At 55.0% G+C, this 18596-nt stretch overlaps 1 protein-coding gene across 1 annotated transcript; it reads left to right on the top strand.

Moving 5' to 3' along the window:
- The first annotated feature begins 3702 nt into the window (after positions 1-3702).
- Pdk2 (pyruvate dehydrogenase kinase 2) lies at positions 3703-18422 on the top strand. The gene is made up of 11 exons (XM_027924722.2): positions 3703-3948; positions 6034-6175; positions 13548-13619; positions 13995-14179; positions 14623-14712; positions 14902-14979; positions 15655-15731; positions 15822-15920; positions 16023-16130; positions 16672-16785; positions 17355-18422. Exons 1-11 carry the CDS (start codon positions 3831-3833, stop codon positions 17493-17495), a joined length of 1224 nt encoding a protein of 407 aa, XP_027780523.1. The 5' UTR covers positions 3703-3830; the 3' UTR covers positions 17496-18422.
- Positions 18423-18596: the final 174 nt, after the last annotated feature.

Genomic DNA, 18596 nt, shown 5'->3' with positions numbered 1-18596 from the left:
AGATCCCTCAGCCAGTGACTGAGTTCACATAAGAGCCTGCTTTTCTGCCTCTGTTTCACCACCACCACCCCTGGGCACCCTGATGCAATCACGGTGAACCAGTTACCCAAGGCTGCAAAGGTGAGCAGGTCATAGTATCCATCCCCCAGCCTCTGAGCAGGAGGCCCTGGAGCTCTCGTCTTTTGCAAGCTCCCCGGAAGTGTTTGGTACCAAAGCTTAGGTGGCCCACCATTTGGATGAAGCTCCCCCCTTGCATCCCGTGTTTCCTGAAGCACTTCCTCCTCTGTACTGAGGTTGTCCCCTCCACAAGGCTGTGTCCCCTTGATTTCTTGACTCCAAGTTGCATATTAATACTGTTCATTTTCCCCAAGGCTAAGCTGGGGATGTAGCCCAGTGATAGAGCCCTTGCCTAGCATCAGGCCCCCTAGGTTCCATCCCTGGCACCAAAAACCAATCAAACAAACAAACGAATAAATAAGAGAGAAAAGGAGAGAATTTTATCTAAAGCTCTGACCCTTTAGAAGATTTCAGTAACAACTGGAAATAACTGTCTGAAGAAACCTAGGGGCAGATGCCAGACTGAGCCACTCAGAGCCCTCAGGCCCAAGCTATTCTGGAAGTTCCTCCTGATGTCTACCTGGTATCTCTCAGCCTTGACCTTGTGGCAGCTCTCTGCCCGCCCCTCTTTCCAGCAGGGTCCAACACCCTTCCTGTACCTCAGCCCTTCATTTTCTATGCTGGGATTTCCCCTGTTTCAGGATGATTGATAGTGGAATGTTCAGTTCCCCCAGGAAAATCCCAGCCCCACCCCTGAGAAGCCAAGTTCTTAGAACCCAGTGATCAAAGACCTTCATTTTCCAGAATCTGGGATTCACTTGTTTGGGAATAACACCATGGTGGGGGTGTCAAATCCCAGCTCATGTTGAGCAAAACTGAGCCCAGATCAGTCCTGTGCTTACAGCCACTTCCTGCTTGAGTCAAAGGAGAGTTTATACACCTCTCTGACTAGTTGCACATGCCCAGTCCAACACCCGCCCCCCCCCCACACACGCACACATGTGCGCGCATAGGCTTGGGAATAGACACTTTTCCTACTAAGCCACTCCTGAGAATAAGACAGTTGCAGGACCAGGGCAGCTACACTTCTAGGCAAGAAACACAGGTGGTAGAGATGCCACCTCGGCCACTACAAAAACATGCTCCACAGTGCCAAGCTTCCTGAGCTCCTGGGAGCCGGGAGCTGCAGCACCTCCAAACTGCATGCCAGAGAAGGTCTTGGCTCTTGCATCTCTAAAAGAACCATCAAGGTGATTCTTTCCTTTTTGTGTAGCAGATGGGATTGCACTTCCAGGTCCCCCCTTGTTGGGTGAGGCCATGTGACTCATTCTGACCAATGAGCTTGAATAGGAGGGAAGCAACTCAATTGTAGGCTGGACCCTTTAATTGCTGGTGTAAAACTGCTGCTGGGAAAACCTGTGTCGAGATGAAGTTTCTGTCAGCCTGAGAGCCCCCTACCAACCCATATTGCATGGGATGTGGGATGTTTGAGGATTGGGAGCTTTGGGGAGCTCAGCATCACCTCACCTAGCATGACTGGGTTGCACCCTGCCGCGAGCTCTGCAGAAGGAGCCCACTGTGTGGAAGTTGAGCTCTAAGGTGAGGGTCATGGGAACTCTCTCCTTCTCTTACACCTAGGCTCAGAGTCATGGGCTTGTCCTTGTTATTTTGACAGTAGTAATAGTAATAGATACCATTTATTGCTAGGCACAGGGCTTGGGTTTTTATGCATAATATCCCATACATTACAGGGCACTTGCAGCCACGATTACCCAGGGCCTCAATTGCCTCCTAATTGCTGGCCCAGTGACATCTGGTAGTGCTCTCCGATATCTCTGGGCATGTCTCCCTGCTGACCGCACTTCCGTTTTCACTCCATCCTCAACCACATGCCAGGCACCGCGCCCCAAGTTGGAGAATAAGATACCAAGATAAACATGTGTCTGTCCTCCTGGAGCTCAGAGTCCGGTAGGAAAGACAGATGAATCAGAAAAAATTACCACTCAGTGTGGTAAGCTCTTGCTAAGATTATGAGATCTAAGGAGCCCTTGGAGGAAGCTCTTAACCCAGGCTGGGAATGTCAGGGAAGCTTCCTGGAGGAAGGAATGACTAAGCAGATGAGATATGAAGAATGGATAGATGAAGTTGAGAAAATTGATCCAGACAGAAAAGATGGAGTTTGCAATGACTTGGAGATTAGAAGCCAGTTCAAGGCAGCACACAGGTGGGGCTGGGAGTTGAGCTGGAACATGTGGAAGAGGAGGCTGGGAGTGAAACCAAAGCACATCATGGGACAACTGAAAAGAGTCCAGTAAGAAGTAGAGAGTCACTGAAAGGCTGTGAGCAGGAAAGCAACAAGGTCAGATCTGTAGTTCAGAATGATCCCCGAGACTCTATTTTCCTATCTATCAAATGGGGGATAATAATAGTACAATAGAGCTGTCTTGAGAATTAAATGAGGTAATGCAGCAAACAGTGCCTGGCACACAGATTATTATCCATTAAAGGAATGCCTTCCATTGTGAAGCCAGGCTACAATCACATCCTATTATTGATTCATTTCTTGTGCAGCCATCTCCCAAACTGAGAAATGAAATGATTGAGGGGAAAGGCTATGTCATGATCCTGTGTTTCCTGATTTCAACACAAAGCCTAGCATATATAAGACGCTTGGTAAATGCGGGCTCACGATTTGATCAAACCATTGGTGCAAATCCTCAGTCAGTTCGGGCCCCAGGCCCAGGATGGGACATACTACATTCTTCCACAAGTGGGCGCAAGACGTTTCTCACAAAAGAGGCGGCGCTGGTGGCGAAGGCTGGGCTCCAAGATCTCAGGACTCCCCAACCCCTCGGATCTTACTCTGAGGAAACCCGGTCCAAAGAAGGTTGTTTTCTTAGGTGGTCGCCGCAAGATGTCCAAGGCTTTATGATCAGTCAAGTGAAACCGATAATAGAATGAAAGTGTTTCGAAAATGAGCACTGATGGTAGTTGCTGCCTCCACCGCTGCTAATCGTGAGGGTTTTGGGCTCTGGGTGTTTTTCACTTTAGGAAGGCAAACGCCACCTTCTCCTGGGGCACTTGGATCTTTATGGAAGCGAGTGGGTTGCATGAATATAGGGCAGATTAGTATAGGCTCGTATCCTGGTTCCTAATTTTGCAAATACTCAGTCTGTGTCAATCACCCGGATTGGGAAGCCACAAGACTCCAGAAAGGAGAGCTGGTAGGGATCAGGACAGGTAAGACAGGTACCTTTATTTGGAAAAGGGATTCGCTGAAAGTTACCTGGATAAGTCAGGGAAGGAAGGGTTAAAAAGGACCCGGCAAGTGAAGAAAAGTGGTGAGGGAGCAAAGCAAGGCAAGAGTGGAAGAGGAAGCAAAGGGCTTGCTGGCCTCGGGGAAGGGAGGGGTTAACGCGGGGCTTGCCTCTGGGAGGCACCGGGGGAGGGAGCCGATGGGGGCGGGACGTCGACACAGTCTAGGAAAACAACAGACCCACCCCGGCAAAGACAGGGTTAAGGGGGCGGACCCAGAAAAAGCCACGTGCCGGGGCACAAGGCTATTGGTTTTCCCGGAATTGTTTGTGCGCGGCTATTGGCTATATCGAGAAGCCACGAGTGCTGATTGGCTGCGCGTCGGAGGGGCCGTCAGGGCAGAAGCAGGGAGGAGGCAGCCGAACAGCGTCGCTGGGCCGGACTGGGCCAAGCCAGCGCCAGAGCTGCCCGCGCAGGGACCGCAGCCCAGCTGAGCCCGAGCTGCGGGCGCCGCCGCCATGCGCTGGGTGCGGGCGCTGCTGAAGAATGCGTCCCTGGCAGGAGCGCCCAAGTACATCGAGCACTTCAGCAAGTTCTCCCCGTCGCCCCTGTCAATGAAGCAGTTTCTGGACTTCGGTACGGAGTCCGAAGGGAGGGAGGCGGGAGGCGGAGAGCCGCCGGGCCCGCCAGGTGGGGCGCGGAGAAGGGGTCCTGGCAACGAGAGGTTAACCCCCAGGAGCGGAGAGGCCCTCTGTGGCCAGGAAGACTTGCTCGGAAGAGTTGAGGCAGGAAGGGGTTAACAGGGAGGCAGGGCTGAAAGGGTTAAGGGTGCCCCCAGCAGAAGACACTGTCCCCTAAACTGTACGAGGGAATGTGGGGGCGCTGAGAAGGAGGGGGTCCAAGGTTTCCTCCTGGGCTCGCTTTGAGAGGGATCTGCGAGAGTAAGGGGCAGCGAGGCCTGATGTCAGCACAGGGAGGGAGCGGAGCCCTATCTGGGCACCGAAAGGCCATCGGCGGTTGTCTCCACAACTCTTAAAGAGTGGGTGACAGAGGAACTAGGGGGCATGGTGGTAGCAGCGACAAGGCAGGGTTGAGAGGTGCAGCCATCTGGAAGGAAACTAGGCTGGAGGTGAAGGGTCAGACCCTCCTGAGCAGGCAGGAGCGAAGACCCTGGGCAGGTGGGCCAGGAGGCTCCTTCAGAAGAAGTTGCCAGCAGGCGCCAATGCCCCTGACTGGTGTACCTCCACCCATTGCAGCTGCCTCAGTGGGCAAGGACACTTGAAGATCAAACCTGTTTTAGCCTGGCTGCCTGTCCTCAGCTGGGCAGAGGCCCAGGTCACCATGAGGTGGTCATGCTGCTTGTACCCTCCCTTGACTGCCCCCCCCCCTGCTTTGGGGGCTGCTGGGTCAGGAGATCCCCCAGGATCTCCCCCTACCAATGTCCTAGGGGTGGCTTTGGGGCAGGAGGAGGGCTGAGCTAAGGTGGCAGCCAGACGTGTGGGCCCTGTCTGTCTAAATGGCATTTCCGTGGTGCCAGCTAGAAATTGGGAGGGGGGGCCCAGGTCTCTCAAGAGTTGAGTAGATAGTGGCTGGCTTAGGTTACAGCTGCGTCACTGACAGAAAGAGGTCAGGGAGGTGGCAGCCAAGACATATGGCACCTGTTTCTCAGGATATGTCTTCCCACCCACTACCCTGTTTGAGTGTTGAGCTTCCTTCATGTAGGAAAGCCTGGTGGGCCCACTCTCAGCCCTTAGAAGCCACCCAGCCCATACTGGAGAGGAATGTCACACCTGCAGAGGACTTTGAGTAGTTTGTTCCACTTGTACAGTGGGGAAAGTGAGACTTTCAGAAGGATGATGACTTGTCCTGGATGACAGATTTGGAGGCAGAACCTGGACCAGAACCCAGGTCTCCTGTCACTGGCTCATAGCCTTCTCCAGTCCTTCACCCAGCTTTTCATCTTTACTGGGGATCAAGGTTCCCATTTGCCTCAAAGAGGGCATTAATACTAGGCATGGTGGTGCATGCCTATAATCCCAGTGGCTTGGGAGACTGAGGCAGGAAGATCACGAGTTCAAAGCCAGCCTCAGCAACGTAGCTAAGTAGGCCCTAAGCAATTCAGTGAGACCCTGTCTGTAAATAAAATAGCAAAAGGTCTGGGGATGAGGCTCAGTGGTAAGTGCCTCTGGGTTTAATCCTGGTACCAAAGAAAAGTGGGGGATCATTAATACAGAGGTAACCTTACAGTGGGCATCCATCCACCTCACCAGCCTGTAGAGTGCCCAGGGACAATGCTTGGACCCTGCAGCCAAGGGAGTCTAGGTACAGCCCCCCTCAACTAGGGTACAGTTCAGGTGGGATGTATGTCCTGGGTGCCTCTGCCCCCCTGGATCTACTCCCAGTGCCAAAGCTTACTGGGAGGAAAGGAGAAAGAAGTGAGGTGACTTAGGCCAGAGCAGCTCCAAATGGGTCCCAAAGGGGCCCTGTCCCCATGTTTAAAGGCAAATAGGATGGGAAGGGGATGAAGGTCTTGAAGTACTGGACAGGTGATGGGGAGGCCTGAACACCGCAGAGATTAAGAGAGCTGCCTTGTTTTTGTCCTGGGCAGGTCCCTTGTCCTCTAAACCCTGATCAATGCAAGGTTTAGCTCACCTGATCCTGGAGATGTCCTTGGATTCCCAGGGTTTGTGCCTATGGACTCACCCCTCTGTCTTCCACCAGGGTCCAGCAATGCCTGTGAGAAAACCTCGTTCACCTTCCTTCGGCAGGAGCTCCCTGTGCGCTTGGCCAACATCATGAAAGAGATTAACCTGCTTCCGGATCGGGTGCTGAGCACACCCTCTGTGCAGCTGGTACAGAGCTGGTGAGACCTCTCCCATTCCATCACCTGTGTCCCTTGGCTCAGGGATGGAGTCTGTACTGCCAGCTGCCTTGAGGCGGGTGGGGATCAAGGGAAGACACAGGGGCTCTGAGAGGCTGGGGAGTTGCCCAGAGTCACATGGGAATCCTAGGCCCTAGCATGAATAGTCGGCCTCCTCACTTCTGTGTCCGGGTTACCCCTCTTCTTACCATCCTGCTTTCTCTGGGAACCCAGGATCCATCCAGAAATCAGTTTTCATAGTCAAAACCTTAATTCAGGCTAATAATGTCAGCAGTGGCCACCAGCCTGGGTCTAGAACCCCAGCCCCTACTAGACGCTATTTATTTAGGGTGACTTTTTTTTTTTTGGTACCAGGGATTGAACTCATGGGCATTCAACTACTGAGCCACATCCCCAGCCATATCTTGTATTTTATTTAGAGACAGGGTCTCACTGTGTTGCTTAGCACCTCGCTGTTGCTGAGGCTGGCTTTGAATTCATGATTCTCCTGTCTCAGCCTCCCGAAATGCTGGTATTTAGGGTGACTTTTTGAGAAACAGAAACAAGAAGCAAATCTTGGAACACATTATATAATCCAAGCAACAAGTCTGATTGTTTTGGATGTTGGAAAATGCTCAAATAGATACAGGGATGACACAGTCTTTTCCCAAAGAGTTTTGGAGGACAAAGTCCATAAGTTTATTGCAGGCAGCCAGAGGAGCAGAGGTGAAGCCTGGGAAAGGCACTCAGGAGGGTGCAGGGTCAGGTAAAGAGGTCGTTAGCCAACAGCCTGTTCCATGAAGCACAAACAGGATGTGTCCTTCACCAGGCATATAGCTGGCTAATCATCAGTGGGCTGTCATGGTGCCTGGGCACAATTGCCTGGCTGTTGGGACCCGCAGGGTGGAATGGCTGTGGTTTCCTTTTGGACTCCAGAGCATGTGTCTCCACCTGAGCCCAGCAGCATGCTGTGTCTAAGAAAACAGCAATGGCTGCCCTCAGGGAGCCCATCCTCTCATAGGAAAATATGATTTCTACCAAGACCGGGCAAACCAAATGCATCAGAGATAGAGGGAGGAGCAGTGAGCACTGAAGAGTTAGTTGTTTTTAAATGAAGAATCAAAGGTTATTATTATTATTTTTTAAATGTTGTTTAATTGTCAGTGGATCTTTTATTTATTTATTATTTATTTATACATGGTGTGAGAATCGAACCCAGTTCCTCACACATGCTAGGCAAGCGCTCTACCACTGAGCCACAACCCCAGCCCTAAGGTTATTATTCTAAAAGTATAATTGAGTGTTTTCCCCCTTCATTGAAGAAGGATAACATAATATCATTTTGACACGTGGAAAATACAAAAACGCAGAAGAAAATGCGAACCCCTACCCTCTTCCCATAACCAGACAGTGCTCAGGGTTCAGGGGCTTTATTGGTGCCCTGCCAGCATTATGTCTGCACAGGAACACGCACACCCCTGAATTACTCTAATGAAATGAGCCACGGTAGATAACGTGTTACACACAACGCCAGGTATACAGTAGATGCACAATGAATGTTGACCAAATCAGAAGTTGTGGGAAGCTGGACGTAGTGGCACACACCTGTATTCCCAGTGGCTCAGGAGGCTGAGGCATGAGGATCACAAGTTCAAACCCAGCCTCAGCAACTTGGCGAGGCCCTAAGCAACTCAGTGAGACCCCATCTCTAAATCAAATACAAAATAGAGCTGGGGATGTGGCTTAGTGGTCGAGTGCCCCTGAGTTTAATCCCTGGCACACACACACAAAAAAACACAAATATATATATATATATATATATATATATATATATATATATATATAAAATTATGGTGGAAGGTAAAATGGACTTCAGAGGAATGTAGGCAATTCATAGCCAGAATGGGAAGGGGCTGGCTTGGTCACCCGGCTTGGTCACCCGGGAACATGCTCTGAGGGGTTGATTGTGCCCAGTGTGACCATGAAGGTGGGATAGAGGGACGGAGGGCAGAGTCTGATCTTCCTGTAGCCCAACCAGGTCACCCCTTGCTGAGCCCAGGATCTCCGAGCCAACCAGCGTGTCCCACCACAGGGTGGTGGAGCACTGGGGAGAGACAGAAGGTGCCATCTGTTCTGCCCAGCCTTCCTCCCACTCTGTCCGGCTGACTGGCCTGGCTGCCTCTCAGGACTGACCGACTCAGGCTGACTCCAGGACCAGGCTTTTCAGTTCCCGTCCCTGGACACTGTGTTCTGGGGACAGCCAGAGGTGCAGGAGGAGGGCAGGGGACTGCTGGACTGTCCATGACTCCCCAGGACGCTACACAGAGTCCATTTCTGAAAATCAGTGACCTGGGGGGGCTTGACCTAATTTATTCTTCTATCAAAGCTTGGAAGTAATGTCAAGTAACAGCAGGAGGGAGTGAAGTTAGACAAGAGAGAATACTTCACCAGAGGATGATTCAGCCTAGAGGAGAGCCAGCCAAGGGATTGTTAAGGCCTCCTGGCATGCTGAAGAGACAGCCTGCTGAGAGTTGTTTCCAGAGCCAGTGGGCATCAGCCACAGCAAGAGAGACTGCGGTGTGAGAGCAGAAGGACTTCCTGATGGGGACAAAGTGGTTGCCTATAAGAGTGCAGATCTCCTTTTCCAGGAGAAAGCTCCAGCTGGCTAAATGACAGATCAGATGCCGTGGGCGTGGGCAGGGTCTGTATGAGAAGAGGCGGTGACTTCCCAGGGAACCTGGCAAGACAGCCACCAGACTAAGTCTGATGAGTAAGAAATAAAGCTCCCTATTGGAGGGGCTGGAGTTGTGGCTCAGCGGTAAAGCACTCGCCTAGCATGTGCAAGGTGCTGGGTTCGATCCTCAGCACCACATAAAAATAAATAAATAAAATAAAGGTATTATGACCAACTACAACTAAAAAAATATATTTAAAAAAAAACCCTCTCTGTTGGAAACCAAAAGGGTACTGTGCAGATGCAGCTGGCAGTAGTGTCATAGTCACTGTGCGGTGATGGTTGGCAGGGTCTCCCCTCAGCTGGGGCAGGGTCTGGGCAGTCCCTGTACCTGAAGAATTCCTGGTTCAGGAATAAACCTGATGTGTTATTTCAGCTGGACAGACTTGGGGTAGCAGGCCATGTTTTGGAGGTGACAGGAAGGTGGGGACGTTCTAGGTATTGCAGACAGTATGGTGGCCCTACACCTCTGCTCCCTTGTCTGTAACATGGAGACCCATTCTGTTTCTCAGGGTCAAATGCCATTGTTAAAGCATACAGAACTCTGTTAACACCAGCGATGTCCCCAGGCCTCCGGGCAGCAGCACCTCCAGGCCACAGATGATCCAATTGTGGTGGAGGTTTCTAGACGGTGTGATATAAGTGACCAGAGGGACAAAACCTGCATCGCTGAGGGCCAGCCTGAGTGCTCACAGGCGCCACTCGTTCCCACAACCTTCCGAGTGGACTTTGCTCTCGCCCCCCACTTTGTAGATGAGAAACTGAGGTTCAGGGAGGTGAAGAAGTTCTTAGGCCACCCTGGGAATGGGTGGTGGAGCTGGGAGTCGAACCAGGGCTACGGGATCTGGAGGCTGTGTTCTGGAAGGGAGCGGCAGGCCACCCCGTGGGCAGTGTCGCGGTGCTGAGAGGTTTTCCAGAGCCGGTGGGCATCCACCACAGCGAGAAAGACTGAGATCTCTAAGCTCACGTGTAAGTCCCCTGCAAAGTAGGGTCCACCAGCAAAGAGTCTGTCAGCTGGTGGCCAACCAGGCTCCTCTCAGCAGGGGAGGATGGCCAGAGGAGGTGTGGATAGTGGGGACGTGCTTTTAGAAAACGCTCTGGGCTAAGTAGGAGTTAGAGTAGAATCAAATGATGGTGAGTCATTCTTGTCATTAAGAGTCTGTGGGGGTTGCTGGAAGGGGGCAGGTGATAGGGTGTGGCCAGCATCCTCTCGCCAGCCTCCCTTGCCTATGTGCAAGGTGTGTGGACCCCAGACCCTGCTGCCACCCCAGGGAACCACCCAGTCCCAGAGAATTCCAAGCAGCAGGCCCAGGCGGATCTGGTCCCCCACTGGGCTAGGGCCTGGGCAGAACTGGCTGCCGGATCCCCCAGACCCCCCTGCATAACTAAGGAGCAGATGCTGAGCCTGGTAGGAACCAGGAGCCGGGATTATCTCCTTCTATCTGTGCAGTCCCACCCCATAGTTCCTGCTGGGAACCCCGTTGTTCAGCGGGGGACTGGGCAGCCAGTGGACTTCAGTGCATAGCCAAGCCTGCTCCTGAACCCCAAGAGAGTGCTCCAGGTACAGGCTGGCTCTGGTCCTCTTCACTCAGTACAGAGAGCCACCCCCTCACATGGCCCTCATGTGGCTATCTCCTGGTCTACTTTGTCCCCAGCAGCTGTGAACACTAGTGCACACACACTTGTACCCCCACAGGCACGCTCCTCATGTTCACAGTCTTACGCACCCCCTCTGCACATTCCTCACTGAGGTGTGGCCACCCGCCACCCCACATGCCACCCTCCTGCCTTCCCTGTCAGGGCTCTGGACTGGTGAGAACCCTGAAGGCAGCCCTGGGGGCACCTCCAGGTGGGAAGCTTACCTAGGAGTAGCAGGCTCCCAGGCCCCAGGCCTCCCCAGTTGTTGGGGTGGGCCCCCACTGCCCGCTCTGCCTGGACATGCCATCTACTTTAGACCCAGCTCTTCCTGGGTGCTGGGAGGGTAGGCAGCCCAGGAGCCAGCAGGGCTCCACCCCCTGTGTCTCCTCTGTAGGTTCCAGGCCTAGCCCAAGGGGGACATCTGGAGTGCCAGGCCCCTGGGAGCATCAGGCCAGGGCCAGGCCAAGGATCCTCTGGGAATCTCCTCTCTGTCCTGGGAATACAACCAGGGCTGTCAGGGAGTCTAAAGCCTGTGGCTACTGTGATGTCCCTTATCATACTGTGCTGGCTGGCTGGCGGTGGTGCCCACTGCCAGTTCATCCTGCTGTCCTTTGCTCCACGTCAGTGGCACGTGAACACCCCATGCTGCCCGCTAAGCTTCACCGAGCAGCCCTACCCTCCGGCACTAGAACTCTGCCCCTGCTGGCGATGCGCAGTCAGGGAGCAGCTCCACCTCCTCCTCTGGCCTCCTCCATCCCCACCTGCCCCTGGGTCTTGAGAGGGGATCCCAGGGCCATGCTCCAGCTGGCCCCCTCCCCTTTCTCTTCCCCCTCCCCCCAGCACTGGGGATTCTCTCCCAAATCTCTCTAAGAGTCATCTGAGCATGAGGCTTTATTCTGGACGTGGTAGAGGACAAGGATTTAGAGTCACACGGGCCTGGGAGAGAGCATCCCGGCTCTGCATGTTCACCTCCTCATCTGTCTCGCAGCAGCGCCTACCTCATGGGATCCCTGTGGAGGTCAAAGGGAAGCACCAGGGGGTCACAGAGCAGACCCAGAGAATGCTGCCTACTGTCGCCATCGGCAGCAGCAGAAGCATCACTCTTAGGAGCAGTGTGGATGGGGAGCAGCTGGCCACAGGGTATAGCCAAGTAGACCCGGGTTCAAATCCCAGCCTGCTGCTCACTGTGTGGCTGGGGCACAGTACCTGCCTTCTCTGAGCTGGTCCCTTGTCCTCAAAACGAGGGAAATACTTTGTACTCTGTATCCCAGGTCCAAGCGCAGGTGGAGACAGTGGACTCTGCGTAAGTGTCAGCTGTTGTAATTCTTCAGGAGACCGAAGTGAGGTCTTAGTGCCATCCAATGTCTTCGGACAGGGATGGGGTAACTCTGGGGGGAAGCTGATCTCAACTGTGGCTCCCCGTCCCCACCCTGTCAGCAAGGACACCTCTGTCTGTCAGGCTGTATCCTGGGCCCTGGGTGGGGAGGCTGCGGGGAGCCCCAGGGGTAAGAGCCCCATTCCTGCCCACAGAGGGGAGCTCTTCAGGGCAGTGTGGACCAAAGAATGGTGTCATTTGGGGCCTATAAGAAGTACAGGGGTGTCGGAGGCACGGGGCCTCAGGGTGTGCTCAGATGGTACGTTTCTGAGCAAGCATTCGGAGAGTGCAATGAGCTCCACACCATGCCAGTGATCATTTAGTCCTCACCAAAAAGCAGTAGTAAATGTGTCTACAAAGTCCCCATTTTCCTAATGAAGACATTCAGGCCCAGACAGGTTCCATGACTTACTCAGGGCCACACAGCTTGATGTGGAAGAGCTAGGACGGGGACCAAGCAGAGCCCATTCCAAGCTGGTTCGTTTACCATCTTCTCTGCTGTCTTAGCGAGCGAGGGAAGGGCAGCAGTTGGTGGGTGTAAGTGGAAGGGCACCTGAGCAGAGGAACAGCCTGAGTGGAGGTCTGGAGATGGGAATCCCGGGCAGTCACAGCCTGATGGGTGACAGGAGAGCTGGAGACCTCTGGGCCTTCATCATCCCCCTCCCAGCTGCCCCAGGCCTGGGTTGAGGTGACTGAGGCTCATCCCTTTCTTACCTCTTAGAGGTCACCATGAAGGTCAGAGCATACTGGCCTTGGAAGTGGCTCTGAATGTGGTAGGGCCCTTTCCAGACACACCGCCAAGCCTGGGCCCCCTGCCACGGGGCTAAAGGCAGCCCTTCCCCCACCTGCCTCCTGGCTGGAGCGTTTCTGCCAGAGACCCAGTGCTTCCTGCCCTCCCAGGAGAACAGGCTGCAGACTGGGCATGTTAGCAGAGAAACCGGGAACCTTAGGGGGGACAGTGGCTCCAGGTTGGCATCATCTGCTAGCCCAGGTGACTCATATGCGGAAGCTGTCCCCTGCTGGCCCTGTGTTCCTTTTGCATCCTCTGACCTAGCTGCAGGTAGGAGCAGGCACCGTGCACTGCTGCTGGGGCCCTTCAGAGTAAAAGGAGCCTCTCTGGGCTTTCCAGGGACCTAGCCCTCCCTCAGGCCCTGCCTACTCACCATTTTAGGATCCTGTTCCCTAGGCCTAATGTCACTCTGGAAGAGGTCCCTGCTGGCCAGTCTCTGTCTGTACCCCAGGGGATGCAGCAGACGCCTATGGGAGAAGTGATAGGATGTGTCCGGGAAAGGGCAGGTGGACCTCAGTGTCTTCTCACTGCTGGGCCCTTGGTCCACTCTCCTGACCTATGGGGCCTCTTGGATGGAATTATCTCCAGGCTCCCCTAAGACTAGTATTCTAGTTTCCAAAGCAGAGGTGCCATAGGGAACCAATGGATTAGAGGTTTGCATAACTTACCAGGCTGTCAGGGAGATGTGCAGATGACATGGGTTGAGGAAAGCTGTGCTGCAGCCTGTCCCCAGATCCCACAGTGGGAACAGACCAAGAACAAGGTCTGGCTTAGGGGCTGGGAGGCGGCCTCGCCAGCTGCAGCTGAAGCCAAGTCCCCTCCTTCCCTCTGCACACAGGTATGTCCAGAGTCTGCTGGACATCATGGAGTTCCTGGACAAGGACCCTGAGGACCACCGTACCCTGCATCAGTGAGTGAGGGCCTTGAGCGTGGCAGGGAGGCAGGTCCAGGCGAGGGGCATCTGAGGCTGCAGCTCCTGGCGGAACGCCAGCAGGATAAAAAGATGCTTAGGCAGGGGTGTCCAGTCTGAGGGGAGAAGCAGACTCCATTCTCAGTGTGGGAGTCAGCTGGGCGAGGCTGGGCCCTGCCCTTGGGAAGCTGCCCTTCAGAGGATCTGAGAGCTCTGGGCTTTGAGCACGAAGACTGTGGCACAGCAGCAGGAGATTAAGGGTGGGCTTCAGGAGGAGGGGGTGCTGTGTGTCGTGGGGTTGGGAAGGGAAGACCAGGAGGAGTCTGGGCGCCCCAGGGCTGGGGCTGGGTGGGGTGAACATCTGACCTTCCAAAGGTTCACTGATGCCCTGGTTACCATCCGGAACCGGCACAATGACGTGGTGCCCACCATGGCCCAGGGCGTGCTGGAGTACAAGGACACCTACGGCGATGACCCGGTCTCCAACCAGAACATCCAGTACTTCCTGGACCGCTTCTACCTCAGCCGCATCTCCATCCGCATGCTCATCAACCAGCACAGTGAGCCCAGCTGCCGGGAAGGTGGGGGTGGGAGGAGGGGGGAGCCCCTGGGCTAGATCCCCAGCACATGAATTAAAATAAACAGATTATTGTTTAGAGTTTCTTTGTCCAGGAAGGTTCACTGTGATTGTTGACAGGTCATAGCCATCATAAATTCAACGAGTTTCTCATGCTCAACTAATTTCAAAATCAAGATGGGGAAAGCCGTAAAGGACAGCTGTCAGGTGGGATAGATGTGGGGAGAAACTTCTGGAAAGAAGCATGCTTCAGGCCTGCAGAGGTCCCAGGTGGCCTGAGCCACGGGTGCAGCCAGGGTTGGGGGCACTTTGGGATCAGAGCCCCTAGGAGGTTGGAGAAGGGTGGATTCTGGGATGGCCCTGGGAAGAGGGGATGCAGGGACAGGCTCTAGGCCCAGCCAGCAGCACCTTCTCTCCCACCCACAGCCCTCATCTTTGATGGCAGCACCAACCCTGCCCACCCCAAACACATCGGCAGCATCGACCCCAACTGCAAGGTGTCTGACGTGGTGAAAGGTGAGCCTCCCTGGGCCTGGCCTGCAGGAGACTTGGGGACCACTCTAAGTCCACCTGCCAGGGGTGACCCATTCCCGGTGGGTAGGGGCACATCCCCATGAAGGTAATGTTGGTGATGCCCTGTCCACGCTAGGGGGACTGCCTGCTATGTGAGCCACCCATACCCTGAATGGCCCCATCTTCTTGCAGATGCCTACGACATGGCCAAGCTCCTCTGTGACAAGTATTACATGGCCTCACCTGACCTGGAGATCCAGGAGGTCAACGGTGAGCAAGTGAGGCTGTGCGGGTGTCTCCGGGAGGGTGGGGCAGGGGAGAGCCGGGTGAGGGGGGCAGCCGGAAGGGGGTGCTGCTTTCCAGGCAGGGGAGAAGCAGGGCTGCTTTTAGGATTTTTTATTTGATGGCGACTATTTCAATATTTGATAAATATTTATTGCAAGCAAGACAGACAAGGTCCCTGTTCTCATCGGGGAGCTTATATTCTGGGTGCTGGGGAGGTTGGGGGATGGGGCCAACAAACACATAAACAAGATGATTTCAAATGGATAGGAAGGAAATAGGAGGACTAGCAGGAGGGCGATGGGGGAGCCAAGTTGGAGGTGGGCCGTCAGTCTGGCTGCCTTTCCAGAATCCAAATCCGAGTGGCTAAATTAAGAGAGAGGTTTCCCTCTGGCCCGCCTCTGGGTGGCAGGGTATTTGGAGCTGGCTCCCCACCCCCAGCTCTCAGGAAGACAGGGAAGACTGGGCTTCTGTGAGTCACTGGCTCCCTCCAGCTCAAGGGAGGCTGGGGATGTCTCTAGCTGGGCAGCCATTGCCCAGTTACAGCTTGGGAGGGGTGGCTGTTACCCAAAGAGGGGGCCAGGAGGGCTGCTGGGCCTGTCTGGAGGAGGGTGGGAAGGTTACTCCAGGCTGTGTCCTGACCTTGCTCTCGACTCCCTGCAGCTGCCAACTCCACCCAGCCCATTCACATGGTCTACGTCCCCTCCCACCTCTACCACATGCTCTTTGAACTCTTCAAGGTGAGGAGGCTGGGGACCCCCATTCACAGGGCTCCTATTAGGTCTGGCTTCTCTCACTCAGCTCAGCCCTCATTCCCTCCCCCTCCCCAGAATGCCATGCGAGCCACAGTGGAGAGCCACGAATCCAGCCTTGTTCTCCCCCCTATCAAGGTTATGGTGGCCTTGGGTGAGGAAGATCTGTCCATCAAAGTAGGTGGCCCTTGTGGGTGGGGAAAACCATGGAAAGGTCAGGGTGGTGGTGGGTGGAAAACTAAGCTTTGGAGGGCTCCTGACATGTCCCCTTGGCCCCAGATGAGTGACCGGGGTGGAGGTGTCCCCTTGAGGAAGATTGAGCGACTCTTCAGCTACATGTATTCCACAGCACCCACCCCCCAGCCCGGCACTGGGGGCACCCCGCTGGTAAGATGGCTTCCTCCAGGGCCCTCGAGCTCCTGGGGGATGCCCGCCTCTTCCACCTCTCTCCCTCTTGCTTCCCTATCTCCCAGTGATGCTGTACCCTCCGTGGCAGTGTGTAGTGACAGTTCCCTCTCCTGAGTCTGGGCCTCCTGGTCCCCTCATCTCTCCCTTTCCTGCACAGGTCCACCTCTGCTGAGGGTCGTCTTCCTGCCTGTCGCCTTTCCTCGGTCCTCCCTCCCTCTCCCCACAGTTACTACCTTTCTTGTGACATTGTTCTGCTGCCCAGTGCCTCCCTGCCCACTCCCAGGGGGAGCCCTGTGACCTGCACAGGCCTCCTGGCTACCTGAGCAGACCTCCTGCCTGCCTGGCCTCCTCCGTCCCACACCCCCGTCTGGCTTCAGAGGCTTCTCTTTTCCATGCCCTTCCCCGTCCCAGTTCTGGAGGCCCCTGCATGGCCCCAGCCCAGCAGCCCACTCACCTGTCGGTCCCTGTGGCCCCAGGACCAGCCCCAGCCCCCTCACTGCTGCCTTCTTGCTCCCTGCAGGCTGGCTTTGGCTATGGGCTCCCCATTTCCCGCCTCTATGCCAAGTACTTCCAGGGGGACTTGCAGCTCTTCTCCATGGAAGGCTTTGGGACTGATGCTGTCATCTATCTCAAGGTGAGGCCCTGCCCACTGAGTCCCCTGGAGAAGGGTTTTCTGGGCAGGCAGGGCCGCTGTGAGGTTTCCCATCCACCCCTCCTTCCTTTCCTGGTTCTAGACTCAGAATCAGCAGAGGTACAGTTCCTCAACCCATATGACCCTCAGCCCCCAGCTTGGGAGGGAATTTCAATCCGTGGTCCACGATTAAGACCCCTCTTTCAGGGACCTTTGACCTTTTAGACCTGGAAAGAAAGGGGACTGTGGAGGTCTTGTTATCCAGCTCAGAGGGTGAAACTGAGGACCCAACCTGGTGACCTTAATCAGGGTCACAGCCCACCCTCCTCTCTCTTTCTCCCTGACCTTTGAGGGAGTTAGCTTTCTTGAATGGGCAGGAGCAGGACACAGGAGGGAACAGACCCTTCCATTGCCCTTCTGAGCAGGGTCGTGTCTCAACCAGTGGCTGGTGGCTGGGCTGACTTGCGGTGGGACGTGCGGATCAGGGACCAGCACAGCCACCTGGGGAAGGGTGGTTTATTGAGGAGTGGGCAAGTCCCAGGGAGGTGCGAGGCTCACCCTGTGCTCCGCAGGCCCTGTCCACAGACTCAGTGGAGCGCCTGCCCGTCTACAACAAGTCAGCCTGGCGCCACTACCAGACCATCCAGGAGGCCGGTGACTGGTGTGTGCCCAGCACAGAGCCCAAGAACACGTCCACCTACCGAGTCAGCTAGGGGCCGCCCTCCCCTGTAGTCGAGAGGACAGACTGCTGCCTTGGGGTCTGGCCACCAAGGCGACCCTCTCCGTCACCCAGGAAATGGGTGGGGGTGGTTCTCCCTGATGACCAGTTTCTATCTCTGTGGAAGTCACTGCAGTAACTGGTTTGTGGTGGTCCTTAAGTGCCAATCTGTCTCCGTGGAGACACCTGGGTGGTCTCCCTGGGTCCCAGTCTCCATGGATGATGCCTGAGGATTGGGGATGATCCACCCCGATGGGTTGCCCTAGAGACGCTTTCCCACGGTGGTCCTGAAACCAGGACTATCACTCTTCTGCCAGGGGTCCTGGGTCCCCCTCATGCCCACCATAGCCCTGGACTTCCTCCTGCCTTACTCCCCACCACTTACAGGCATACTGCCCTGGTCCATCGTCAGTGTTAGGAAGGGGCCAGGTGCCCCCAGGCCTGGTGGGGGGAGTGGAAGGGAGAGGATGCACCTCTGACCCTTGCCAGGGTCTTGCTCCGGCACCTCTGCCTCCACTCTATGCATCAAGGTAGAAGTCGGCAGGTGGGGAGTAGGGAATGGTTCTCAGCCCAGGTCTATCCCAAAAGTAGAGGAACCTGGGGAAACCTCGAGGTCGCTTGCCCTGCCAGGGAGCCTCAGGTGACCTTGGCAAGGTTGTGCCACCCTCCCCAGCATGTCCTCACGTGCACACCATCTGCCCACCACACCCCCACTCGGTCCTGCCTGACCTCAGTCCTGCTGTGCCCAGCGTGTACTCGAGTGGCTTTCTCTCCTTTTCTCCCTGCTCTGTACATAGCTAGTTTTATAGCCCTCAGTGCCCCCACCCTTCCCCTTAGCACACAGGGGGTTAAAGCTGTGTGTTCCTCCCAGTGGCTGTGACTGTGACAATGACATTCACAGTAAAGAGGAGATTGAATAAGACTGTGGCCTGGCTGCATTGCTGGGGGCAGGGAGCCACACACACCCACATTTACATAGACTGCCATACCCTGTGTCACATACACGATGCCACCAGGACACTGGCCCAGCTTGGACCTCACCCGTATGTACCAGGAGTAAAATACCAGGCAGCGAGCGTCCTCCAGAGCTCTTGAC

This window comes from Marmota flaviventris, chromosome 17 (genome assembly GCF_047511675.1).
Source record: "Marmota flaviventris isolate mMarFla1 chromosome 17, mMarFla1.hap1, whole genome shotgun sequence".
NCBI lineage: Eukaryota > Metazoa > Chordata > Mammalia > Rodentia > Sciuridae > Marmota > Marmota flaviventris.
The sequence above is the reverse complement of the archived record's forward strand: the minus strand, read 5'-3'. Positions and strand labels throughout refer to the sequence as shown.